Here is a 27,904-nt window from a genome sequence, read left to right on the forward strand (position 1 = left end):
GCTATCAGAAGAGATGAGTACCAGCTAAATATCAATGGTTTAAATAGTAAAATAAAATGGGAACGTATAAATCAGAACAGGAGAAAAAATCCATTTGTCTTAGTTAGGGTTTCAATTGCTGTGAACAAACACCATGACCAAGGCAAAACATTTAATTGCTTCTGGCTTACAGGTTCTGAGTTTCAGTCCATCATCATCATGGCAGGAAGTGCAGCAGCATCTAGCTAGGCATGGCAATGGTGGAGCTGAGAGTTCTATATCTTTATCCAAAGGAAGCCAAGAGCATACTGTCTTCAAGCAGCTAGGAGCAGGGTCTCAAAGCTCACCCCACAGTGTCACACTTCCTCCAACAAGGCTAATAGTGCCACTCCCTAGGCCAAGCATATTCAAGCATATCCACCACATCATCTCTGAGGGAGCTCTTTCCTCCTGGGGAAGCAGAAATGCAACACCAGAGGGCAGGAGCCATGGCAGAGAACTTGAAAAAATGAGTACTACATGTTCATTAACAGAGATTTTACAGACCAGAGAAAGGAGAAGGAAACAGAAGTTGGCTACTGCAGTGGCAGAGGGAGGAAGCAACAGGAAGAATCTCTCTTCTGGGAACATCACTGAAGCAATGATAGGAAGTCATTTAACAATCAACTATCCTCAGGAGACAGCTAGAACCTCTGGGTATTACAACCAGGGAATCTCAGAGCAAAGAGAGACCAATAGGTTACCTCTAGATTATAGAGTAGAAACTGGAACCAGAACCAGGCAGTATCCAATGAGGTGGAAGCCTGGTTAGAACCAGAGTTTGCAGGAGGATTGAGCTACAGTCTCCAATCACATGATAGACATTGGGAAGGAGTACTGGATAAGTACTTCTCAGGGAGGGATCAACGTTCCCAACCCAATCTGTAAAGAACCTCTCACTGATGGGCCTGGCCAGCATCTGTGATCTGAACTCCCACAGGTACAACTAGCATCTGGAAATCCAGGAAGTAACACTGAGAATCTGGATGCCAAGCAGGCAAGAGATCATATTCAGACACTCTACCACATTCATCTCTCTCCTCTTCGCTTTTATTTAAAGCCCAATGTCAAGTCATCAGGATACTAGTTATTTTATTCTCTCTCTTTCTCTTTGATTCCTTTCTTTACATCATCATCATCATCACCACCATCACCATCATCTTCATCTTCATCTTCATCATTGGTCATTCCAAGGAACATAGCATGGCCTAGTTTGGGATCCCCCATGTGTCAGGCTTCTGAAATCTGGGATTGTTTTAGGCTATTGAACTGTAATTTTTCTTTACCTCCTTTTACTCTACCATTAGTCACAGACATGTCTTCTCTCTCCCTTGTCCATGTGTCTCCCACTTTCTTTGGTTGTGATCCTTAGCCTTAATGGCAGACCATCTCCCTAGGCATGTTTCCTACTTCTATTTAGTTTCTATTTTCTATGCTTCCCTCCTGATCCAGCTCTAACCACCAGTCTTACACTGTTTTCCCTCCACCCCCACACAGTAATGAACACCTCAGCATTCACAGCACTACACACGTCCCTCCACTTACCAAAACAATTCGAGTTTAAGGGGTGATCACTTTTTACTTGATGATCACTGCATTTTCATAGTGCCCTACTCTTTGATAGTTTCCCTGATAGAAACTAGATAATTCTCCTGGGAATATTCAATATTGATCCGGGGCTGAGGACTTAACTAGTGAATGAGATCTCCAGTGTAGCCAAGAAAAATGGAGACCTAATTATACTGTAACCAAGTCCCTCAGAAGCATTTTGACGATTGCAACCACTTCCACTGAATAAATGCGGGTGGTTAAAGAAATATCTAACCAACAGTCTAACTCCATGTGTGAGAGAACCAGTGCACAAATACAAGGACCAAGAAAAAACAAAGTGATCTGACTCCTTAGAACTCACAGAAGTGTCATCTAATAACAGTAAACCAGTGGATGTTCCAGGCAACTATGTAAAACAACAATTTTAAATTTGTTCACATAAATCTTAGAAGTCACAAATGCATTCCAAGAGAACATAAATAGAATGAAATGAATAATGAATATGAAAGTGGAATTCAATAATGACAGAGAAATATTGAAGAAAATCAATATGAATGACTAGAAGTAAAAACTGTAGGATGTGGAATCAAAAAGCTCTGCAGAAAGCTTCTGCAACACAATTGATTAAGGGGGAGATAGAATGCAGGACTTGAAAACAGACAATTGAATATTCAGGTAGCTCTGTTCTTCTGCCACCTCTCTGTCCACCTTCCTCAGACTTGCAGAGCCTGAACCATACATGTTAGCTTTCCTTCCCCCACACACCTCCCCTGCTTTCTGAGTCCTCTGGGGCATCCTCAGCTGCTCTGAGCAGTATGGGATCTCCTTTCTCCTACCACCTCTTCACTCACCTTCATCAGTCCTGCAGATCCTGAACCATACAGCTAAAGGAAACCCCATCAGAGGCCTGCAACACCAGGGCCACTGAGGTGAACCCCCACAATACTTACTATAATAGGAATATCCATGGGTCAAAGCCATCCAGTTGGCCAAAAGCCCTCAAAAGAACACAATCAACAAAAGCCAGGACAGGATGACACCTTCAGAGCACAGCTACTCCACTACAGCAAGCCTTGGATATCCTAACACAGTTGAAGAATAAGAAAATGACCTTGTATCCAATCTTATAAAGATGATAGAGACCTTTAAAGAGGAAATGGGTAAATCCATTAAAGAAATCCAGGAAAATATAACCAAACAGGTAGAGGTCTTTAAAGAGGAAACAAATTCCTTAAAGATATACAGGAAAATACAATTAAATAAATGAAAGAAAGAATTAAAATTGTTTAAGACCTGAAAATGGAAATAGAAGCAATAAAGAAAACGCAAACTGAGGGAATCCTGAAGATGGAAAACCTAGGAAAGTGAACAGGAACAACAGATGCAAGCATCACTAATAGAATATAGGAGATGGAAGAGATACTCTCATGTGTAGAAGATAGAAGAAACTGAAACATTAGTCAAAGAAAATGTTAAATCTAAAAGATCCCTGACACAAAACATCCAGGAAATCTGAGATACCACAAAAAGACCTAACATAAGAGTAATAGGAATAGAAGAAGGTAAAGAAAGACCCAGAAAATATTTTCAACAAAATTATAAAAGACTTCCCTATTCCAATAAAGGAGATGCCTATAAACATACAAGAAGCTTACAGAACACCAATCAGACTGGACTAAAAAAGAAAATCCTCCTGCCACATAACAGTTAAAGGACAAAATCTACAGAACAAAAAGAGAATATTAAAAACTTCAAGGTAAAAAGGTCAAGTAACATATGAAACTAAGCCTATCAGAATTACCCCAACTTCTCAAAAGAGACTATAAAAGCTAGAAAAGCCTGGGCAGATACCTTTCAACCTTTAAGAAACCATAGATGTCAACCTAGACTATATGTTATGATTTGATATAATAATATACATAAGTGACTCACAAAAATTCTACCAGAGAACTCCCAGAGCTGAAAAAAACTTCAGCACAGTGGATGGATAAAAAATTAACAAAGAAATCAGTAGCCTTTCATTATACAAATGATAAATGGGCCAAGAAAAAATTAGGGAAATAACACCTTTCATAATAGCCACAAATAATATAAAATATCTTAGTGTAACTCTAACCCAGCAAGTGAAAGGTCTATGTGACAAGAACTTCAAGTCACTGAAGAAAGAAATTGAGGAAGATATCTAAAGATTGAAAGATCTCCCATGCTCATGGATCAGTAGGATCAACATAGTAAAAATGGCCCTTTTATTAAAAGCAGTCTACAGATTCAATGGAATTTTCATCAAAATTTCAATACAATTTTTTACAGACCTTGAAAGAGCAATTCTCAACTACATATGGAAAAACAACAAAAACTTCAGCAAACGGAAAACAATCCTGAACAATATAATAGCTTTTGGAACTATCACTATCCCTGACTTCAGCTGTACTATGGGGCAAGAGTAATAATAACTGCATGGTATTGGTATAGGAACAGATAGGTAGACTCAAGTCAAAGACTATGAAATAAACCCACATACCTGTGGACACTTGATTTTCAACAAAGAAAGCAAAAACCATACAACGGGAAAAAAGTCTCTTCAATAAATGGTGCTGGTTTAACTGAATGTCTACCTGTAGAAAATTGCAAATAGATCCAAATCTATCACCCTGCATAAAACTCAAGTCCAAGTGGATCAAAGACCTCAACATAAAACCAGATACAATAAATCTAATAGAACAGAAAGTGGAGTATTGCCTTGAACTCGTTGGTACAAGAGACAACTTCCTGAACAGAACACCAATGACTCAGGCTCTAAGATCAACAGTTGACAAATGGGACCTCATGAAACTGCAAAACTTCTGTAAGACAAAGGACACTCTCAATAGAACAAAACAGCAGCCTACAAACTCGGAAGAAAATCTTCACCAACGCTACATTTGACAGGGCTAATATTCAAAATTTTAAAGAGCTCAAGAAGTTTGACACCAACAACTCAAATAACCCAATTGAAAAATGGGATATAGAGCTAAACATAAAATTCTCAACAGAGGAATCTTGAATGTTCGAGAAGCACTTTAAAAACATTCATATATGTTGCAGATGTACAGGTTGGTCTTCATGTGGGTCCCGAACAACTAGAGAGGGAGCTATCCCAGAAGCTGTTCCTGTATGTGGGATATGTTCTTCTAGCGTGGGTGCCTTTTCTGGACTTAGTGGGATAGGATGTGCCCAACCCCACAGAGACTTGATGTCCCAGGGTTGGGAGATACACGGGGTGGGGGAACTCTACTCTCTCAGAGGAAAGCATTGCAGGAGGGGGTGACTGGGTGGAGTCATAGTGAGCTCAATGTAAGGTGAATAAATAAAAGAATATTCAGGTAATGACAAAGCTAGATTAATAAGAAAGTACACACAGAGCATATGACATCTGTAGGATATTATAATAAAACCAGTTCTATGAATCATGGACACAGGAATAGGAGAGGAATTTCATGAAAAATGCATCAAAAAACCATTTTTTTTAAAAAAGGCATAAGAGAAAATTTTTAAGTCTACGAAAGTTTACCCAGGTAAAATTGGCTTTTAGAATCCCAAACAGAGAAGACAAGACTATAATATGCCTGTGGCATATATATATATATATATATATATATATATATATATATATATGCATACACCACAAGAAGCATATGCCAGTTGCAAGAGAAACAACAGATCACAAACAAGGCAAGCCTATCAGAATAAAAGCAGGCATGTTATCAGGAATTTTAAAAGCCAGAAGGACTTAGAACACTGTATTTCATTGTCTAAAAGACAATAAATACCAATCCACACTACTCTGACTAGCAAATCTGTCACGATTGAAGATTAACTAATAGACTTCATAGTCAAAAGAACTGAAGGGTCTGTCCATGGACTAAGCGAGTTTTACAGAAGACAGTGAACGAATGCTTTGGACTAAAGAGAAAGATCAATACATTTTGGAGGCAATAGGAAAGTATAACCTACTTTAAAAGACTGAAGAACAATTAACAAATGAAAACCAGGTGAACTGCAAGCACTAAAGAGTCAACAATATGACATCAGTTACTGCACACTTCTCCATACCTCAATCCGTGATCCATGAAAAGCTCCTCCATGAAAAGACACAGACTTGCAGGTTAGATCAGGAACAATGAAAAGCAGAGTCTATTTGATGTCTCCAAGGAATGTGCTTTACCATTAAAGACATCCAAACTTAGGATGAGAGGAAGGGAAAAGACACTGCAAACAAACAGAACAAGGAAGCAGACATGTGCCACTGAAAAACCTATGTAAGAAATCAAACAAATCAGTAAATAATTTTGAATAAACAGGCCAGCAAAAAGTAAGTACAAATGAAGAAAAATTATGCTCAGCCATCAAGGAGAGGCAAAGTCAAGTTTTACTGGAGTTCTTTCACTCAGCCAGAAAGGTAGTTATTATTAGGAAAACAACAGATGCTGGCACAAAGGAGATCAACATAGAGGTCCCCTCAAAACCAAAAATAGATGTAGCCTATGACCCCAGTGAAACCACTCTTGGGTATTTTTTACCTGAAGAACTCCCAAGTGGATGCATGTTGAACATGGTGGTACACCTGTGTTCACCACAGCACTGCCCATGGTAGCTCGGTTACACAGCCAGCCTAGATGTTCATCGGCAGGGGACAGATGAAGGAAACGTGACATACAGAAACCATGGAAACAAAAATAGGTGGAACTATAGACATTTATGTTAGGTAACCATGAGAAAGTCACATTTACATGTTTGCTTTTCCTAGGTTTTATATAGATTCATGAAAGTCATGTATGCATATGTTATGAAATCAGATGTAAGACTTGTTGGGAGAACAAAGGGAGAGAAGCTAAATGACCAGGTAGACAGCATGGCTGGGAATATGCTCAAGTTATATCTGATACTTGTGTGAAAATACCCTTCTGTAGCTCAGTAGCATTGTATTTCGGTGTCTAAAAGACAATAAATACCAATCCACTGCAACATATGGTTAAAACAAAATTAGTGGTATATGTTACAGTGGTGTAGTCCTCAACCTGCACAGTACTGGGAATTTTTGGATCCTTCTGGAAGATGGAAGGTATCTGGAAGTCTAGAACTTCTTTCCATAGTTTGCCAGACCTTTCCTGTATCTCTCTTTGCCTTGCTGTTTCCTGGTTGTTGTGTGCTAAGCAGCTTTGCTCCAGGACACATCCCTTATGATGAAATTCTGCTTCTATTTATCAGTGAGTCTCAATTTGTGGGTTGTTGTGGGGCAGTAGGCTATGAGAAAGCCAGAAAGCTTGGTAGAAATCTTTGAAGCCCCGGAAACCTTGGACTGAAGAGGGCCAGCAGGACGGGAGGTTGCTTCGGATTTCACAGGCCATATATGGCTCTCTTAGCTTCCACTTCCCACAAAGAGGTCCATGGCCTTTACCACACAGGAATAACACCTCCATGCAAGTAAGGAATCCCCAAGCCCTCAAGTCAAACCAATAGAGGTTACCTGTTCTTCCCCCAAAACTGTATATATACACTCATGGCTAAAAGTAAAGTGCTGCTGTGTGGTGTAAGATCTCCCACTGTCGGAGTGCTTTCATGATCCCTCGCCAGTCGTTGACTATCCTGTGCATTTCAAAGGACAACTCTCCTCTCTCCTCTCCTCTCAGCAAGCAGAGCGAACTGAGAGAGCTGTAACACTTTTCTTTTGTGGGCTCTCACGAGCTACCCCCGGATAGAGGGAACTGAAAGAACCGGTAACACTCTCCTGCATTTGGAGGCTGAGACGGAGGTCCTGCTCCTCACAACTGAAAAGCGTGCTGTGCCCTAGTTCACAGCTGTGTTCTCCCTCATCACCACTGCCGCCACTCCCGCCTCTGGGTGTCTCAAGCCGATTGGAGGCCGCTGGAGCACAAGCCCTGCGGTCCCGCCAGCTACTGAAGGCCCCGGGCCGGCTCGGCCGGTGCCTTCCATACCCCCGACCCCAGAGTCCGTCAGCCTGCCCCCGCGGGCACGGCCTGGAATGGTGCCCTGCGGCGGTTCCTCCAGCCGCTCTCCCGGGTCTTGTTGTGCTTCTGCTCATGCCAGCACGCCCGCCTGCAATCCCTAGGCGCGAGTAGTGCGTGACAGATTGTGACCCTTTTGGTGGTCATATATCAGATATCCTGCATATCAGATATTTATGTTATGATACATAACAGTTATATTAATCCTCCCAAGCCATGAGCATGGGAGCTCTTTCCATCTTCAGAGATCTTCTTCGATTTCTTTCTTCAGGGACTTGAAGTGCTTGTCATACAGGTCTTTCATTTGCTTGGTTAGATTCACACTAAGGTATTTTATATTATTTGCAACTATTGTGAAGGGTGTCATTTCCCTAATTTCTTTTTCAGCCTGTTTATCTTGCATGTAGAGGAAGGCTCCTGATTTGTTTGAGTTGATTTTATAACCAGCCACTTTGCTGATTGGCAGGATTAATATAATAAAAATGGCCATCTTGCCAAAAGCAATCTACAGATTCAATGCAATTCCCATTAAAATCCCAACTCAATTCTTCAGAGTTAGAAAAGGAAATCTTCAAATTCATTTGGAATAACAAAATACCCAGGATAGCGAAAGCTATTCTAAACAATAAAAGAACTTCTGGAGGAATCACCATCCCTGACCTCAAGCTGTACTACAGAGCAATAGTGATAAAAACTACATGATATTGGTACAGAGACAGGCAGGAAGATCAAAGGAATAGAATAGAAGACCCAGAAGTGAACCCACACACCTATGGTCACTTGATCTTTGACAAAGGAGCTAAAACTGTCCAGTGGAAAAAGGACAGCATTTTCAACAAATGGTGCTGGTTCAACTGGAGGGCAACATGTAGAAGAATGAAAATTGATCCTTTCTTATCTCCTTGTACAAAGCTCGTCTAAGTGAATAAAGGACCTCCACATAAAACCAGACACAATGAAACTAATAGAAGAGAAGGTGGGGAAGAACCTCGAATACTTGGGCACAGGGGAAATGTTCCTGAACAGAACACCAATGGCATATGCTCTTAAGATCAAGAATTGACAAATGGGACTTCATAAAATTGCAAAGTTTCTGTAAGGCAAAGGACACTGTCAATAGGACAAAACGACAACCAACAAATTGGGAAAAGACCTTTATCAATCCTACATCTGATAGAGGGCTAATATCCAATATATACAAAGAACTCATGAAATTAGACTCCAGACAACCAAATAACTCCATTAAAAAAAAAACGGAGTATAGCGCTTAACAAAGAATTTTCAACTGAGGAAACTGGAATGACCAAGAAGTACCTAAAGAAATGTTCAGTTTCCTTAGTCATCAGGGAAATGCAAATCAAAACAACCCTGAGATTCCATCTCACACCAGTCAGAATGGCTAAGATTAAAAACTCAGGTGATAGTAGATGCTGGCGAGGGTGTGGAGAAAGAGGAACACTCCTCCATTGTTGGTGGGACTGCAAGATGGTGCAACCACTTTGGAAATCAGTCTGGCGGCTCCTCAAAAAATTGGACATAGCATTACCTGAGGATCCAGCTATACCACTCCTAGGCATATACCCAGAAGATGCTCGAACATATAACAAGGACATATGCTTAACTATGTTCATAGCAGCCTTATTTATAATAGCCAGAAGCTGAAAAGAACCCAGATGTCCTTCAACTGAGGAATGGATTCAAAAAATGTGCTACATTTACACAATGGAGTATTACTCAGCTATTAAAAACAATGAATTCGAGAAATTCCTAGGTAAATGGATGGAACTAGAAATTATCATCCTGAGTGAGGTAAACTAATCACAAAAGAACACACATGGTATTCACTCACTGATTATTGGATATTAGCCCTGAACCTTGAAACACTCGAGATGCAACTCACAGGCCACATGAAGCTCATGAAGAAGGAAGACCAAGTGGGGGTGATTCGGTCCTTCTTAGAAGGAGCAACAAAATACTCAAGGGAGCAAATATGGAGACAAAGTGAGGGACAGAAACTGAAGGAGAGGCCGTCTGAAGACCATTCCACCTGAGTATCCAGCCCATGTGCAGGTAGGTAGGGGTACATCCGCAGAGAAGCAGGAGGAGGGGTGAGGGGATGGGGGTTCCTGGGTGGGTGGGAGATGGGGTAAGGGGACAACATATGAAATGTAAATAAAACATGCAAAAAAAATAAAGCCAACTTCCAGTGTTGCAAAAAAATGATGCATAACAGTAGCAAAATTATAGTTATGATATGGTAATGAAATACTTTTATGGATGGGGATCAGCACAAAATGAGGATCTGTATTAAAGATCTCAGTATAGGAAGGCTGAGAACTACTTCTATAAATTGAAACACAATAGGCTAACTGGCCACAGATGTGAGCAACTTCAACTGTGATTGGAATAATTTTCCCCTTAATGAAAACAGTTCTATATTATGCTGGGAGACTTGGTGAGACCTTTGCTCAGGGTTTAAACACAGCTATGGGTGATGGATTTCAAAAAAAGAAATGTATAAATTGGGATTGTATAATTAAATAGTGGTACATACCTGCAGTCTCAACAGTAGAGAGCGGATTGTCTAATTACATGTTCAAGGCCAGCATGGATTATATGGTGTATTCAAGGTCAGTCTGGTTTACATGAGACTCTGTTTCAGCAACAACAATAGAAACAGAACAGAAAACATAGAAAATGGAGAAAACAATTTAACAATTAAAAATGGGCTTAAGGCCTGGAGAGATGGCGCAGCAGACTGATGAGGACAGATGACTGCTCTTCCACAGGTCCTGAGTTCAATTCCCAGCAACCACATGGTGGCTCACAAGCATCTGTAATGGGATCTGATGCCCTCTTCTGGTGTCTGAAGACAGCTACAGTGTACTCACATACATAAAATAAATAAATCTTTTAAAAAATGGGTTTAAATCTGTAAGAAAGGATATTTGTTTTACGATTCAAAGCCCTTTTCATGGCTAGGGAGTTGACTTGGTGATCAAGAGCTCTATAATGAGGCTGGAGTTGAGATTCTATTGTGTGTTCAGCTCATAGGGGTCTAACACCCTTTTCTGCTCTTCACAGGCATTTGCCCGTAACACACACAATATATATATACACATATACACACACACACACACACACACACACACACACACACACACACACATATATATATATATATATATATATATATATATATATATATATAATCACCAGAAGTAAATCTTATTAAGCCTTTTCTCACCTATGACTCAGTTTCAAAAATAACTTAAAAATTCAAAGTTGGGACAAATGAGATGCCTCAGTTGGTGCAGGTATTTGCCATCAGGCTTGATGATCTGAGTTTAATCCTGCGAACCACATGGTAGACGGAGAAAACTGATTCCCTCAAGCTGTCCTCTGACTCCTATATGCCAACACACACACTCACAGACATATACACACATCCACAGACTCATACACATACACACACACACACTCACACACACACTCTCTCTCACACACACCCTGACACACAAAATGAATACATTTAGAAAATACAATAATAAAAATAATAATAATGATAATAAAACCCTTAAATAGTCTTTACCTGTATGAATCTCACTATTATCCCACTATGTAAAGCAACACCACTCATGTTTTTCATGGTGCACTTCTTTCAGGTATGTTTTAAGAAAAAACTTTGCCCCACTGGAAGCCAGACCCTCCCCCCACCCATCCTTCCACATTTTCCAAACGCTCTTTGCCTTGTCTCCCAAAGTGACTCCTTCGAACAACAGTCTCATTTTCTAAAGCGATTTCATGATTGTTTCTGTCTCCTAACTTAAAAAAAAAAAAAAAACCAAGCTTCTTCTTTGACCTTGACATTCTTCACCCACCGCACAAATTTTATCAGTTGTTCTCCCTGATAGCTGGCATTTGTTTCTTCCTTTCTGGTATCCTCCTGCCTGTCACAATAAGGACCTATTATCATACCACTCGTATCACACAGTTCACTGACTGGATGGAGCACTGCAAGGAACAGACATAGCATCGCACCTTTACTGAGACATCAACCATTGCATATGGCACCATTTACTTTTAGCTAACTTTACAGCCTTCATATTAAAATGAACTTCAGCCCAGTGTGACATCCCCTTTTTCATTTGAACTGCACCTCTGCAGGAGCCCTATTATTGGTTCAGCTACTTCATTTCCTTTAGTGCAACTCCAGTTTTGTCCTTAAAAGCAGTTAAGCAGCACTCAAATGGAGATTGTTTTTGCCCTCATCCTCTGTGCTGTAGTCATGAGGCTAAGTGAGGTAACTCAGAGTGATCAAACAATACCCACTTCCCAGAACTATGGACAACACACACACTTCCAATATGATAGACAAGTAATTTTGTAAGTGCAAGTCAGGAAACGAACTATGAAGATTCAGAGAGTTTCTTAATAGGAAATGAACTTAGAAGAATGGCTTAGAGGCAGCTAAAGTGTAGTGTACTGTTGGATGGACAGACATAGGGTTTAAATGAAAGGGATAGTTTACATTAACCTTAGAAGACAGAATTCAGCATTTACTCAAGAACTCCAGTCTTTGACCTCCCTCCCTCCCTCCCTTCTTTCCTTCCCCCCCTCTGCCATTTTTATTAATCACTTTATTCATTTACATTTCAAATGATATCCCCTTTCCAGTTACTTTGTCTGCAGTAAGCCTGACTATAAGGTGAGTAGGAATCTGGAGTAGCACTTGTTGGCTGACTTTTTTTCTTTCTGGTATGAGGAGCTAGTCTCCAACATCCATCTCTACCCTTTCTCCAAATCACCTTGCTTCCAAAGTCAGGTGAGGTCTTGCCTCCTCCAGCTCCCTTCCATACTCTACCAGGTGTCCCATTACATCATCTTTTCAAGGATCTACCGCTCTCCAAATTCTCATCTAAGTCATCCCAGCTCCCCAGACTGGTCCAATGCTTGAAGCCACTGGTTTCTATTTCCAAGAAAGAAAACATAATTAAATTTGCATTTTTTATTGTATTCTGTTTTGGTAGTGGGAAACATTACTATTCATCAATAGACCCATTTTTCAGTTACAGAATTTTGAATATCACAGTCCCTTAGTTGTACATAATTTAGTTGACATGGGGAGGAACATCTTACCAGATGCCTGGCTGCTTGCCTTTCTTTCTTCCTTCCTTCCTTCCTTCTTTCCTTCCTCCCTTTCTTTGTAAGTGACAGTGACATAAAGAGTGTATGACCTTTAGGATAGGAGATTAGAGGATGCCTTTCTTCAATATCTCAAATGTGTGCACATTTTCTCTTTCTCCTAACATTTCCCTTACTTTTCTTACCTTGTAGTCTTTCTTTCCCTAAGAATAAATGTGTGAATTAGAAAGAACAGTCCTTGTCTGAATTAGGGCATGTGTTGCATGGCATAGATCACATAGAGCTTTACCTACTTTATTGCTCATCAGCTGTGTGACAATAGGGAACCTTTGAAACAAGTTGGTCATGTATTTCCTTTCATGTGTTAAACACACACACGCACACGCACACGCACACACATATATATATCTCACACATGTGCTAAATAAATATAAGGCCTATATAACAGATGTATAGCACAGGCTAGAATCCAGACATAGTTGGGACTCCAGTTTATGTCAATTAAAATAATAATTATTATTCTTTTGTTTGTTTTGTTCAAGGCAGGAATCTCACTATGTAGCTCTGGCTGTCCTGGAACTCACTATGTAGACCAGGCTGGCTTCAGACTCACAGAGATCTATCTGCTTTTGCCTCCTGAGTGCTGGAAATAAAGGCATGAGTGATTATATCTGGGTTTTTAAAATAGAAATTATTCTTTTTGAAGATTTGGGTTTTTAAAACTTTCCATCTTGTTGTAAAAGTGTATTCTTTTTCCTTTGAAAATTTAAGTTTTTCCCATAGGCCCAGTGTTTTTCCATATTATTCTTTAACTAAATTTAGTTTATCTCTCTTCTGTGGACTGTATTATTATTTTATTATTCAAATTTATTTCTCCTGTCTCTACTTAAATCAGAATTATCGATGCTAAGCATCATCATATAAAATATAGCCTAGCTAGTTAAAAAGAGTAATTGGATAATAAATGATATTATTTTAATCTTCAGAGCAGAACTTAATATAGCTAAATTTCTAACTATTTTGTGGTGTTTAGGTTTGAGAGTGTTCTAAATTTCAATTTCTCTAGATTAATAGCATTAATTATCAATGTGAATAAAGTTGAATTTGTCTTTTTTTATGCATAAGACAGTATAGTCTCAAAAATTGTTACCTTCTTTCTCTTTCTCCTCCTTGTGGATCATCATCATCATCATCATCATCATCATCATCATCCCTGCAGGTGAGAAGGTGATCTGGATTGGATACTATGGAATAGTGTATAACCTGGTGAAGATGTCATGGGAACTTCAAGGTGATGAGGAACAGGATGGACTTAGACACATGATATGGCAAACACTGCAAAAGATAAAGGATTATGAGGAAGACCCTCGAATCCAAGGTGCATTAGTTATAGCCCAGGTAAGCCCTCAAACTTGTCCTCCCATCAGCAGGAACCATGTTTAGCAGCTCTGTACAGAAAGTGGAACTTCATGTCCAATGAGCAGTAGTGGCTTGTCACCCAGCATGTCACCTTGAGTTCCATGGGTACCTACTACTGTTCAATGACAAGAGCCAAGTTCCAGATGACATTATAAAATGAGATCCTTGAAACTTTTAGTATAAGCAGAATTAAATAAACTCAGCAAACACAGGCCAAAACCAAATAAAACAACCCAAGCAGAGACTAATTCAAACACCGATTTCAGTACATTGATACAGTGAAAAGTTCTCACAGGTATGTAGTAGGCAGACCTCTAAGTCACCAAGCCACAGTTTCTCCCTCTTTTCAGAAAAATATGGCATAGAAGCTTGGTAAATGATAAAGTTTCAGGAACATGGACTTCTAACCCCAGGGTTCCTTCTGGGAAGGGAGGTGGGTTTGAGGAATGTGGCACTATTTTATACACAGAGCGGTCAGAGAGGTTAGCTGTCCTCTGTGGCTTCTTAGAATTTGTAGAACATCTGTCCTGGCTCTTCGAGCTCCTAGAGTCTTCACTGAGAAGCCATCTGTTACTTAGTCTCTTTGCCTTGCAGATTTTAATATGTATATTTATTATATGTATATGTGTGTATTTAGTATTTCAATTATTACGTGTTGTGGATCATTTCTTTTTTGATCCTGTCTATTTGGTGTTCTGTATGCTTCTTGTACCTTGGAAGACTCAGGGAAATTTTCTTCTATGATTTTGTTGAAGTCATTTCTTCACGTTTGGCCTCAGTTTTTTACCCCTCTATGCCTATGACTTGCTCTTTCATAGAGTTCAAGATTTCCTAGATGTTTTGTGCTTGGATTTGTTTCATATTTACTTTGACTGTGATGTCCATTTCTTCTATATTGTCTTCTATTTATTTCTTCTCTCCTCCCTTCCATGTCTGGGATGCTTTTTTCCATGTCTTATGCTCTTTTGGTGAGGCTTACCTCAGGTTTTCATTTCCAGTTTTATCTCAGCTTCTGCTTTCTTTAGTAATTCTAATTCCGCTTTCATGTCTTGAACACATGCAAATATCCCCACAACCCATACATATACTATGTACACACAGAAGCTGCTTCTAGACCAGATATAGGGCATAAAGTAAAATTTAGGGAAAAAGTTAAGCTGTTTGCAAAAACCAAAACCAAAAAAAATTATAAAAAATAGAGTAATAGATTATTCAATCAAAACATAAAATTGAATAGTTCAAAATTGTTCTTTGGAGCACAGTAGACAATTTGTAGAATAGGTACCAATGGGAAAAATAGAGAAATATTTATCACAAAAACTGGAGGGGTAAATGGAATGAAGCTCTAAGAAAGTTTGTGCTAATGTATTTGAGAATACAGAGTGTGATGGCTGGTCTTAATGTCAGCTTGGTACAAATGATGACCAGCTGGGTAGGGAGCCACACATGAAGAATAGTTCTGATTAGGTATTGCTGCTGTCCTGAGCTGCTTCCCAGAGATAAAAGATAAGTCCCTATTGCTGAAGAAGACACTAAGAACTTTGGACAGAGGACTTTGAGGCCCTGACTTAAAAACCTTCTCCCTGTGGGTAACTTTTATAGTCCTGGAAAGTACTATACAACCTGCCAAGGCAGAAGCAACCAACAGTCTTACCCAGCCTTGAAGCCATTGGACCACAACTATCACCAGCAAGGCAAGATATTCCTAAGGGTACAGTAGTGGCATTGTACCACTAAACAACTCTCTAACTGGACGTAAGGCTAACTCAACTGGAACAAAATCATTCCTGTTACTGGAAACATAGCCAACTACTTAAGGCTATTGAAATCATGGATCTTAGAAGAGAACTACTACCAGCATACTTCCTAATTGCATTCTAAATACTTATCCTTAAAGCCACAGTTAGTGTAGCTCCCATTCGCTTTGCAATAGACAGAGATCACCATGACTGTTCAATCATGTGAAGCTGAGGCCCATGGGAAACACCCTCCACACAATTCCTGTTCCTAGAGCCCAGGGAACATCAAAGGATGAGGGGAAGAAAGACTGTGTGAGCCAGAGGGCCAGGAAGTATGCTGTAAAGTTGATTCTCTTAGAAATGACAGGGAAGCTCTACTTAACGATACCTTAAAAATATGGCCATCTAAACAAGACCTAGACAACGACAACACTGGCAGATATGCTAACATGTAAAGGGGAAATTTCCAGGGGCTATCCTTAGACAACAAACCAAACCAAACCAAACACCAAACCAAACTAAACCAAAACCAACCCCCCGCTACAAGCAGCTAAAGGAGGAGGTTAAAAGCTCTAGAAATGTTCTTTCCCCAGGAATGAGGCTCTTAATTGGTCATTCAACACTAAGTGGTCAGCCCTGAAATCATATACATACATGCAACACCAAATAGATCCAACAGGTTCTGTTTATTTATTTATTCAAGTATATATTTATGCATATATGTTTATGTGCATGTATATTTACACATATATATGAATTAGAGGAAAGGAATCCAATAGGGAGTAAGGCACAAAGGATGTGGAAGGAGTTAGAGGTGAGCAAAATGAATAAGAGAAAATGAGTTGATTCCTGAAGGCTGGATGCCCCAGGGGGAGGGAATTTTGAGGGTGGGGAGGTGGAAGTGGGGGTGGGTAGGCAGGGGTTACATCTCCAGAGAAGAAGGAGGAGGGGTGAGGGGATAGGGGGTTCCTGGGTGGGTGGGGAATGGGGTAAGGGGACAACATATGAAATGTAAGTAAAACATCCAATTAAAAAAAAAATCCATCCTCCAAGGCTACAAAAATATTAAGAATTCTTAGACCATTCCAGAAATAACTGGTCTACTATATATGATATGATGGTTTTGATTTTGCTGAGCAGTAATTGTTAACAATTAAAGTCAAATATGTAGCTGAAAAAGAAGAAAGCCCTGATTGTTATAATCGATGTGGGAAGGGCGGGTCCTGATGGGATCCCAGATAAAAGGCGCGCAGCCAGAAGGAAGATTCTTCACCTTTGTCTGGCTCAGGCTTCCCTTTGCTCTGAGTTGACTCACCCTGACCCTCTCGCTACTTCGCTCTTTGGTGATGTTAGACTGGTGTTTCCAGGGTCCAATCCTTCACTAAGGACACACAGCTCTCTAGGAACCTTCCAGGTTTTTACACCAGATTACAGCTGCTAAGTCACCCAGCCTCACAGTCTGAGACGTCCACTGAAGGACTCCTACTTCGAGGCACCCAGTCCCAGCGACCAAGCAACTGATGGGTTCTCAGCTTCTTCAGTGTGAAGTACTTGTTACTATTTTAACGTGAACCCATCTAACAAATTCTTATAATATATGTTCATCTTATAGTTTATAGTCTTTTGAGATCCCTGGCCAATCAAGTGGGAGAATGAATGGATTTCTGAGAAACCAAAAATGATCAAATCGATTTAGTGTATGTAGGAAACCAAGATGAACATATTCATTACCACATCATTTAACATGGTACTTAGTCATGACAACCTGTGCACTTAGGCGCGGCAGTTCCCCATTGGAAATATGTCATATTGTAAATGAAAAATGCGAAGAAGTTGTCAGAATGTATTGCTGGAATAGCCATGAACAGAAATGAAGCAAGAGTTGAAATTCCAACTGCGTATAATAGACTGGACTGCAACAAATTAAAGCCCATAGCCTCAATAGTTTTGGGTGCTCAGGTATACTAGCCTTGCTCATCACTACTGGACACCCACAGGAGAGGGAAAGTCCAGTATGGGTGGCACAGAAGCCCCAGGACCCTGGGGCAAGCTGAAGGCCATTACAGAGATGCTATCCTTGGGTGACCTCGACTGTATTTATCTCTCAGTCCTTCTCTGAAAGTGAGACCAATAAGTCCTCAATGAATAGGCTGCCTGTGACTGTTGAGTTAATATTATAAAGTAAATATAATTTCTGCTAAACAAATAAATAGAAATCATAAAATTTGTGTTTTAAAACCTCCAGTCTCTTACTATTCCTAAAATGAACGATGAAAGAAGGGAACATTTATATTTAATATAAAATAAAACTATATTTTATATTTTATATTTTTATGTTATATTTAATATATAATAAAAACTTAATATCAAATGTTGATAAACTTCACATGAAGGAATTCAAGTTGGGAAATATCTCAAGGGAATTAAAGGTAATAACAATACAAAGGAAACCAATTAAATTATTTCTCCTGTAGTGGCTTCTTCGTTTCCTCAGGTCATAAAAATATGGTCCAAATGCTAGAAAAACTTTCCAGAATTGATGGAGGACTGATGATTTTTGGAGTATGGTTTGTTTAAAGGTTCCAAAATAAGGAGTCTGAGCTGGTATTGGCCTGGTTCTCACAAGGATGAGTTGCTCTTAGGTTTGGACATAGCTGTGAATGAGATTCTGCAAGTAGGCAGATCTCCTTGTGGTCAATCGGGTTTCCATCTTTGGGTAGTCAGGGTAAACAGCACCAATGGCAGCTCAGGCCTGAGGCACCACCCTAACAAGCTGCTAGAAGTCCACAGATAGGAGGGAAACTGTTGTGTTTCAGGCTGTTTCCTTTAGAGGCATTTATAAGTATGCTGATGAAACCCTACAACTTAATCATGTTTCATGGTTGTTTTATAGCTAACTTGTAGCAGTGAGTTAATTACCCACCCTCAAAAGTGTCTAAAATTGCATAGTAAAAATTTGAGAGGTTTTGAAGTTACTGAGTCATTCTCGTGAAAATGCAGATATGACACTGAAATGTTAGGGTCCATGAGTTGCTGAAAAACGCATGCAGGGGCCCAATTCCATCAGGATGGAAGGACCCCGACTGAATTCACAGATTCAGTTTTAAAGCTAAAAAGAGGAACATTGGGGTAGGTGATCTATATCTTGATTGGTGGTTTTTATCTCTGGGGCCTGTGTGATGCTAAGATTCAGACTAGCTATTCTTGTTTCATGCCAATTCTCTTGACCTCTTGGCTATAAGTTCAGCTCCTGCAAGCTGGGAGGGGTCCATTTTACACAAGCCTGCAGTTGGTTGTTCCAGTAACTGACTTGGCCGGTTGTGGGAAGTAGAAACTCAAGCCTGGTCTTCTGAACTGCTAGTTTGCAGCCTAACATGGAGTCAGCCTGTCTCAGGCCAGTTCACTCCAGTCAGAAGTAATGTGTCATCTGCCTGACACTTTGCCCATTTACAAAATGCTGTTATTTCTTCTTTATATCTTATTTTCAGTCAGGTTGATATCTCGTCATTTTAAAGTATATGTTTTTCTCCTGTCATTGAAGTTTCTTGCTCTTTCTCAGGTTTAAATTAGTTATTGTTATATTTCATAATTCATTATTATAGGCTTAACAAATGTTGACAGGGTAGAAGGTCAGCCAGTTGATGATTCAGAGTCTGTGCTTCACATTCTTAGTAAAAAATCAAAGTTTAACTTGACAGCTTTTTAATCCTCAGTATGGTGTGGTTGATAATATGTACGAATTACATAAGATTAGGAAATATTCCCCACCCTTGGAAGAAAACAGATGAATGACTGCCTGTTGGAACTAAAATGTTTTACTTTCACCAATTTGCCATTATGCTCTACTTAAATTTTATTTGTTTTTTTGACCGAGAGCTCAGAATGAACGAGTGAAAAGAAAACTAGCTGTAGTGACCAGTACTACATCACCTAGTAGTCCCTCTACTGGGACCTGGGACAGAAATTCTCCATGCTCTCCTATTCTCAGTAGACCTCACTCCTGACTTTGTATAGACTGTCGGGGGTGTAACAGAAATGGCAATCAGCCCTCTGAACAACTTTAATAGAGTCAGAAGCACATACCTATCATGGACCTTTATTCTCTTCTTTCCTGTTTGTTTTTATGACTCTTTCGATTATGTCTACTGTTCTCTGATGTGCTATTTTCTATGCCACTTCAAATCTCAAATGGATGACACTGTAACCCCATAAGCTAGCTTACATTTGTGTATTCTATTACTAGAATTCTGTTTTTATGTGTGTGTTCAGGGCCAATCATTTGATGTAAAATGTTCTTCTGTTTTCAATGTTTTAGCAAATATCTATAGATAATTACATTTGAAATTCATAAGTCAATCAGGCATAGCAAATATAGCAGATACTACATAATCCAAGCAAAGCCTCATACTCAGACAGTGAGTAGACAGTTGGGATAGTTACAAGCTCAACAGTTGTGCATGTGTTTTTGACACTTAGGCTGTAGAAGGGTCTCACTTTGAACCCGGAAATGATGGGGAGGCAAGTTTTCTTCAGAGAAAACTCTAAATTAGAAATTTCTGAAAGCAGCTATATTAATTTAGTATAAATTTAATTTAGTATTCAATTCATAGTAAATAATACATCATAAGTATAACATATATGATGAAGATCAGAAGACAGTCACTCTAGGCCTGCCTTATATCAAGGTTATTTAGAATCAGATAGAGGTAATTAAGTTACTGAACAGCAAAACTATGATTTCTAGACACAAATTTTAAGATATCTAATGTATGAAATATCATTTAATTTATTTTGCCTTTGATTACTATTAAGACAGTACAAATGAAGGAAAAGTTATATGTTTCCTATAGGCTAATATAATTTTAAAGATAGCAAAAGCCCTTCCCCGGCTTCCTCCTCATCCCACTGTTGCACCAGCTGCCTCTGTCTTGGCGACCTAAAGCCCCAGCATGGCAATTAGTGAGGATGAACCAGTCCATGCTCTAGGTTTATTTTCTATGCCTAATTGCTATGCTGAAGACTTGGAAAAGAAGTTTATTCCACAGGGGCTGATTATGGATAGGACTGAAAAGACTCGATAAAGATGTCATGAAAGGGATGGGAGGCGTTACATTGTGGCCTTCTGTGTGCTCAGGGGGATCTATACATTCTTTGTTAACTGGCTTCACTGCATTGATCACTGAATAGAAATAGTGATAGACCCATTCCTATGACTGTAGAAAGACTGTCTTGATGATATCATAATTGACACTGGTAAAACAATGTGAGCCTCACTCTCCTGGGACAAGCAGTTTAACCTCCCCAATGCTAATTATCACAAGTGGGTTGGTGAAAACGACCTCTCAAAGTGTTGGATACAGGCAAGACTTTGCTGCATATGATATTCCAGACAAGTTTGTTGTTGGATGTGTCCTTGACTGTAATGAGGATTTCAGGAATTTGAATCACATTTGTGTCATCAGTGAAACCTGAAAACGCAAGTACAAACAAAGCCTACGGCAAGAGTTCAGTTTGAGTCTGCAAACATGAATTGTCCCACTGACGTTTCCAGCAAAATTATCAAGCGTTCTGGTTTTGGGACCATCTGCTTCATAAAGCTCTTTGCATGAATGTTGTCAGAATCCCATGTTGAATATTTTTAGAAAGGTCAGTTGCCACATTCTTGAACTTTTGATTTGCACTTTGAGCCTATAGGCAGACAATCTGTTCCCTCTTGTAGATTGTCACTTAACTTATGAATAAAACAAATCTTTTAAATTATCTTTATTAAATAATAATACTGATATTGTATCCATAAGAAACATTTAAGGAGAAGATATATTAGAATTTTAATTGGCATTTAAATTTTTACTTATCCAGAGAAGAACAGATCTGATTGAATATTGTTAATTATGCCACTATGCGTTTAGAGCAGTCTGAAGCTGTCAGTCTCATGTCAGCATCAGCATCTAAGAGGTTTTGCTCAGTTGAGTAGACCCATGGTTCAGCAGTGGATTGGCTGTGTTGTGAAACTTGGACTATTTCAAGGAATTTTTTGAGACAGTTGTGTGTGTGTGTGTGTGTGTGTGTGTGTGTGTGTGTGTGTAGTCCTGGCTGTCTTGGAACTCACTCTGTAGACCAGGCTGGCTTTAAACTCAGAAATCTGTGTGTCTCTGCCTCCTGAATGCTAGAATTCAAGGTTTACACCATCATTGCCCATTTCTTTTTAAAACTGCATATAAATTCTAAAAATTAAAAAGTAAGTATATGAAAATATACTTATCAAGTCTCTATTAAATCTATTTTTATTTAATATGAGAATGTAAAGAAGTCTGAGACAATGATCCAAACATAAAAATTTTAGCATGTTATGTAGTAGACATAGTTTTCAATCATATATCAATAATTTAAATGGGGGAGTAAATATACGGGTAGCCCCATCAAAACACTTTGAACATTCTAGACACATAGATACTGTTTTATATTAGTGAGAAATAAACTATTGTTATCTTCAACTTGATTTGGGTAATTTTATGCAAGCTGAAGTTTGACAGAGGCATACAAAGTAAAGTCTTTTGTGTCTTCTCCTCGAACATTGTAACTGTCATGTCCCAAAGTTCATTACTCAGTAGAAGATAAAATAAAACCTGGCACCAAGCAGAGCCTCCCTAGCTCATCCACTTCCCTGCATGAGACTGGCCCATCTCCACAGAACTCGACATCATGGAAGTGAGTCTGATAAAATCGTAAGCATCCCTCTGCTGTTCTCACCTCTAGCTACCAACCTTGAAACGATGAGTTAAGTAAATGGTTGTGTTTAGGAGCAACATTCCTATACAGCAAGCTTTGAGTTTGAGATCTATACACATGGGATTTTATTTTACTACACTGTTGGTATTATTTTTGTTTTGCTTAAGTGCTTGAGACAAGGTTTGAGTATCGTCAGACTGGCCTCAAGCTTGCTTTATAGTAGAGGCTAGCCTTAAATTCCCAACTGCCTCCACTTATGAAGCAGTAAAATCACATATATGTCCACTCTCTGGTTCAGTCTTATTATTAAAAATAAAAGTCAGTAATAGTATTATTAAAACTGGTAAAGCATTTGCTGTGTGTCCTATATTTGCCTTAATTATCAGATTAGCATAAAATTATGACATGTGCTATTTTTACCTTTATTTTACAGATGTGAAAATTAAAAATTTAAATGAGGATTCATATTTTCTCCAAGATTAGCTAACTTGCTTTTAGATACATGGTTACCTACACTGCTTCAAATCATACCTTTATTATACACTGACTTTCCTCCTCTACTGAATTCCTTAAAAAAAAAAAACCTTGAGTGGGTTGTGTGTGAGCGTATTTGTGTGTGAGTACTGCATATACACATGGAGCAAGTTATGAGGAGCAAGCCAGTAAGCAGCACCCCTCCATGGCCTCTGCCTCCTGCCCTGCCTGAGTTCCTTAGATGATGAACAGTGATGTGGGAAGTGTAAGCCAAATAAACCTTTTCTTCCCCACATTGCTTTCCTCCAAAAGTTGCTTTTTTTTTTTAATAGTGTTCTATCCAGAAATAGTAACCCTAACTAAGATGGATGTGGACAGAAGATCATGGGGTGTTACCACAACAGACCTGACCATGTTCTGGGAGATTGTGGAAGGTCTTTAGAACTTTGGTCTGGAAAAGTCATTGAGAGTCAAGAGCTCCACAGGCTATTCTGAAGGAGCTTGGGAGATGTAAGAATGTAGAGGGCAGCACAGATGGAGGCGTGGCTTGTGGAGTTACAATGAGACTTCTGAGACTCTTAAAGGTTTTATGGGAGCCATTTGCAACTTTGAATTAAGAATCCATGGTTCTTCTCAGCTGGGCTAAGAAGCCAGCTGTGACTATGGAGAAACCAGAACTTAAATGAACCCATTGCTTTGCTGGGACAGTTGATGCAGTTCAGCTGAAGCTGAGAAATTAGCAGGAATTAAGAAAAGACCAGCACCACTGAGCTGAAATCTTGTGGGAAGTGTTTCCTTAGTTTCAGCACAGAGAAGTTGTGTTCTAGAGGCTGTATTTCATGCTAGCAGAACTCCCCCTGAACACCCATGGTCTGGTGCCATCCCTTTCCCCACCTCCTGCCTTTTTGTGTTTATAACCCCTGTGTGAATAAGCAAAAATTATGATTTGATTAAAACAAATAAATAAAAATAAATTTTAAAAAATGAGTCGCCAGGTGGTATTGGTTTTACAAGCATAAAAGTGTTGTGTAGAGCAGCTGAGTTTTGGCACAAGAGACGACTGGAGAAGGTCTAGTAGTTGAAGCCACCTCAGGACTAAAGAAGCCATGCAGAGAGTTGAGAATTGGCGCCATAAGAGAGCCCAGGAGAGGCTAGGTCAAAGTGCAGTCCCAGCATTTTGGAGATGCCTGTGCCATGGGACAAGCAACGAGGGCAGGGGCAGGAACTGTAGAGTGGATTTGCTCCTGAGCCCATGAGACAGGCTGTGTGTGCTGCAGCCAGCCCTTAGGAGGCGTCCAGAGGGTGGTGAGTGAATCCCAGAAGTCTAACACCAAGCTTTAAATGAGTGGAGCGGGTTTTACTTTGTTTAGATTATGACCGCGCCCTGGGGTTTTCCCTCTTAGAATTAGAAAGTATTTAACTTATTTTGATTTTTACATGAATCTACTGTTGAAAGCCTTTGAACTTTTAAAGAGATTTTGAAGTTTTATAGAGACTTTGGATTTAAAAGAGAATTTTAATTTTTTTTCCATAAAGACTGAATTTTAAAGTGCTGGAATTTGTAAAAATTTTAGGAATTTTAAGTTTGTAATTGCTTATATTACACACACACACACACACACATATATATGTATATACATATATATATATAGTTTATATTGCATGTTTTTATTTATTAATATGCTAGCTTGAGGATGAGCAAAATAGGAAGTTATTGTTCAATAGCACCTATTGATTTGTCAAGTTGGCAAGGAGTCAATTATGCTTGCTAGTTTTATGTCAGCTTTATACATGCTAGGGCCACTTTGAAAGAGGGAAACTCAACTGAAAAAAAAATCCCCACTAGACTATCATGTTAATAAAGCTGTGTTGAATCTTCTTGATTGGTGATTGATGGGGGAAGGCCCAACTCACTGTGGATGGTGTCATCCCTGGGCTGGTGATCCTGGGTACTCTAGGAAAGTAGGCTGAGAAAGTCATGAGGATCAAGCATTCCTCCGTGGCTTCTGAATCAGTTCCTGCCTCTAGGATACTGTCTTGTTTGAGTTTTTGCCTAATTTCCTTTGGTGATGATTAGTGATGTGGAAGTATAAGCAAACAAACCCTTTCCTCCACAAGTTGCTTTTGGTCTTGATGTTTTTTCTTGGCAATAGTAACCCTAAGACAGTGAAACAGTTCTGTGTGTTGTGATGGGATATCTGGTCCTCTGTGTGGATGGTGGAAGACCTGGTCCTCTCTGTGGAATAAATACAAGTTTTCTTTTTAACACAAAGACGGTTATTTTTCCACCTCTTCTTCATTTGGATTTCATTCACTTGTGAATTGGTAATTCAAAAGCGTTTTTCCCTCAAATTGTCTATGTACTGTTCAGCCATCTTTACAAACCCATACAGTTCTTTCCAAATGGCTACCCAACACTCTTTTATTACCACATGTTTTCTACTGTTTCAATTTTTCCTCTGTCATTTCCACATTCCTCTAGGCATCATGGGTTTTGTTTTTGTTTTTTTTTCTCCTCCTCTCCTTCCTTTCCTTCCTCTTCCTCCTGCTTATCCCTCTCCTTCTTTTCCTTTTCGTCCTCCTCCTGTTCCTCTTTTTGTTTAGCACTTTCTTACTTTCTGGTATTAAACAGTCACAAAGTATATGGTTTTAATTTTTCATCCATTGTACTTTCTGACACTCTATAGCCTTAATTTTTATTGAAATAGAAACAAAGTAAAGATACACAAATTTAAAAATGTTTAGTTCTGATATACCAAATATGAACACCTAAGAAGTGACTTTTTTAATGTTTTTGAAACATTTAAAAATTAAGGCTTCATACGTTTATCCCTCCTGATCACACTGCTCTCCTTAAAATAAGATATCTATCCCAATCTCTAGGTTTTGATAATGTGAGCAGATTCATGTATCACACAATTAGCATTTGTCTATGCCAGCTAACATATTTCCCAGATGCATCAACATTCTGTGTAACAATTTAGATCGTGGCTCAGCACTTCATCCCATTAACTTACAATTTATCTATCATATTTCCTGTTGCCAGAGATATGTGATGCTTCCTGTCTCAGATTATCCTACCTCAAGCAGTCCTGTACACATCATTCGGTGCAAAATTTCTCGTCTTATATAAATAAAATAGCTGATGCTTATTTAACTCTTATTTTTAAAATTCCCATGGAAGGCATTAAACACTATAATATAGTGTTTTCAAAATGTGTTTTCAGAGTTGCTCCCCCTCCTATGTCTCTGCCCCCTTCCTGGTGGACCCCTGCTTATAACGTGGCCTTCAGCCTGCCTTCTGCTTTGGGGATCACATACGTTCATTTGTCTCTGTTTCTTCCTTGGCACCTAGCTTTATCTTCTTTTGGTTTCCTTTCTAGTTTTGTAGGCTTCAAACACATTTATACCCCTCCATACATATATACAAGCTAGAATCTGCATGTGAGAGAGAAACTGTGGTTTCTTGTCTTTCTGAATTTGGGTCACTTCATTTAATATTACTCTTTCCAAATCCATCTATTTCCCCCAAAATTTCCTAATCCTGATTTTTCCTTATAGAAATGATGAAATTTGAACAATTTTTTTGTTATGCAGAAACTGAAATTTTACATTGATTGACTAGAACTGGGTACTGAAGAATGAAGTGATATAGTCCTAAGAAAGATGACCTAACAGTAGGTAATACAAAAAGCTTCCCCACATGTATGACAGCTTGGGCTGATTCACCTCTGCTATGGGTTGAGGTATGAATTACATGTGTGCATGTGTATCAGGATGTGTCTGGGTGATGCACATCTGCACACAGTGTGATTCAGCAGCAGTGAATTTTGTAGGTTTCCGTTTATTTCAGGTTTGATTTTTCAATCTGATTTTTAAATGGTGTCTCAGTTCCCTCAACCATTGTGTGATAAAAATACTTTGATAAAGGCAACTTAGGGGAGAAAGGTTTTAGCTCATGGTTTCTCATGATAGCCAATCATAGCAGGGAAGGCCCAATGATGGGGGCTTGAGAAACTGGTCACATTATGTCAAAAAGCAGAGAGGAATACACTGATTAATGCATGCTAGCATACAGCTCCCTTTCTTTCTTATATAGTACATACTCCAGATACAGAGAATGGTGCTACCAACCTTCGGGATGGGTATTTAACATTGATGAGCACAATCAAGACAATCCCCCACAGACATGCTCACAGTCCAATAGAATATAGATAGTGCCTCAATGAGACAGATGATGCTAGACTATATGAAACCGACAGCTTTAAATAAAACAGTTAGTTTTATGGGATGAGCTTTCTATACTGGCATGGATAAGATGTAAATGCTTACAGTTGATTTATTATTAATTCAGTGTTTTTTTTTCTTGCCTCTTTCTTATGTCTTTGGTCACAAAAGGTTTTTCATGGTATTTGATGGTATAGATGGTACAGGCTCTAGGAGAAATAGTCTCTAAGCTATGTTCTTAAAAATTCCTATATTTACTATTCAGCCAACCCAAGTAGTGGGCTGAGGACCTCTGAGCGTCACTGGCAGCCCCAGCTTCTGTCTTCCTGGTATTGCTGTGTTGAATTTGAGTTTCTTGTATTCCAGAGCTAATAATCTTCCCTCTGTGCCATCTTCTCAGTTAAGCATACACATATCCATTTATATTCTTATATCCTTCCTTCTTAATACAGTTAATGCAATCATAACAAGACAGCTAAGCAAATGTCACATAGACAAGTAAGGCAAACCCAAATCAGGTTCTAGAAAATGAGCATATTTCATCCACAGGTTACTGTGCTGAATGGTTTGGCTCTATTAAAATCATGTTTTAAAATC

At 39.1% G+C, this 27,904-nt stretch overlaps 1 protein-coding gene across 4 annotated transcripts in view; it reads left to right on the plus strand.

Moving 5' to 3' along the window:
- The window catches only part of Tmem232 (transmembrane protein 232), a 214,701-nt gene that overhangs the window by 75,099 nt on the left and 111,698 nt on the right, over positions 1 to 27,904 (plus strand). For all 4 annotated transcript variants that reach the window (XM_028755705.1, XM_028755706.1, XM_028755703.1 and 1 more), the window contains exon 10: positions 13,939 to 14,117. In XM_028755705.1, the coding sequence (XP_028611538.1) occupies positions 13,939 to 14,117 (179 nt within the window). The remainder of the gene's footprint in view (positions 1 to 13,938; positions 14,118 to 27,904) is intronic.

Source organism: Grammomys surdaster, unplaced genomic scaffold, assembly GCF_004785775.1.
Source record: "Grammomys surdaster isolate TR1022 unplaced genomic scaffold, NIH_TR_1.0 126076, whole genome shotgun sequence".
In the NCBI taxonomy this organism is placed as follows: Eukaryota; Metazoa; Chordata; class Mammalia; order Rodentia; family Muridae; genus Grammomys; species Grammomys surdaster.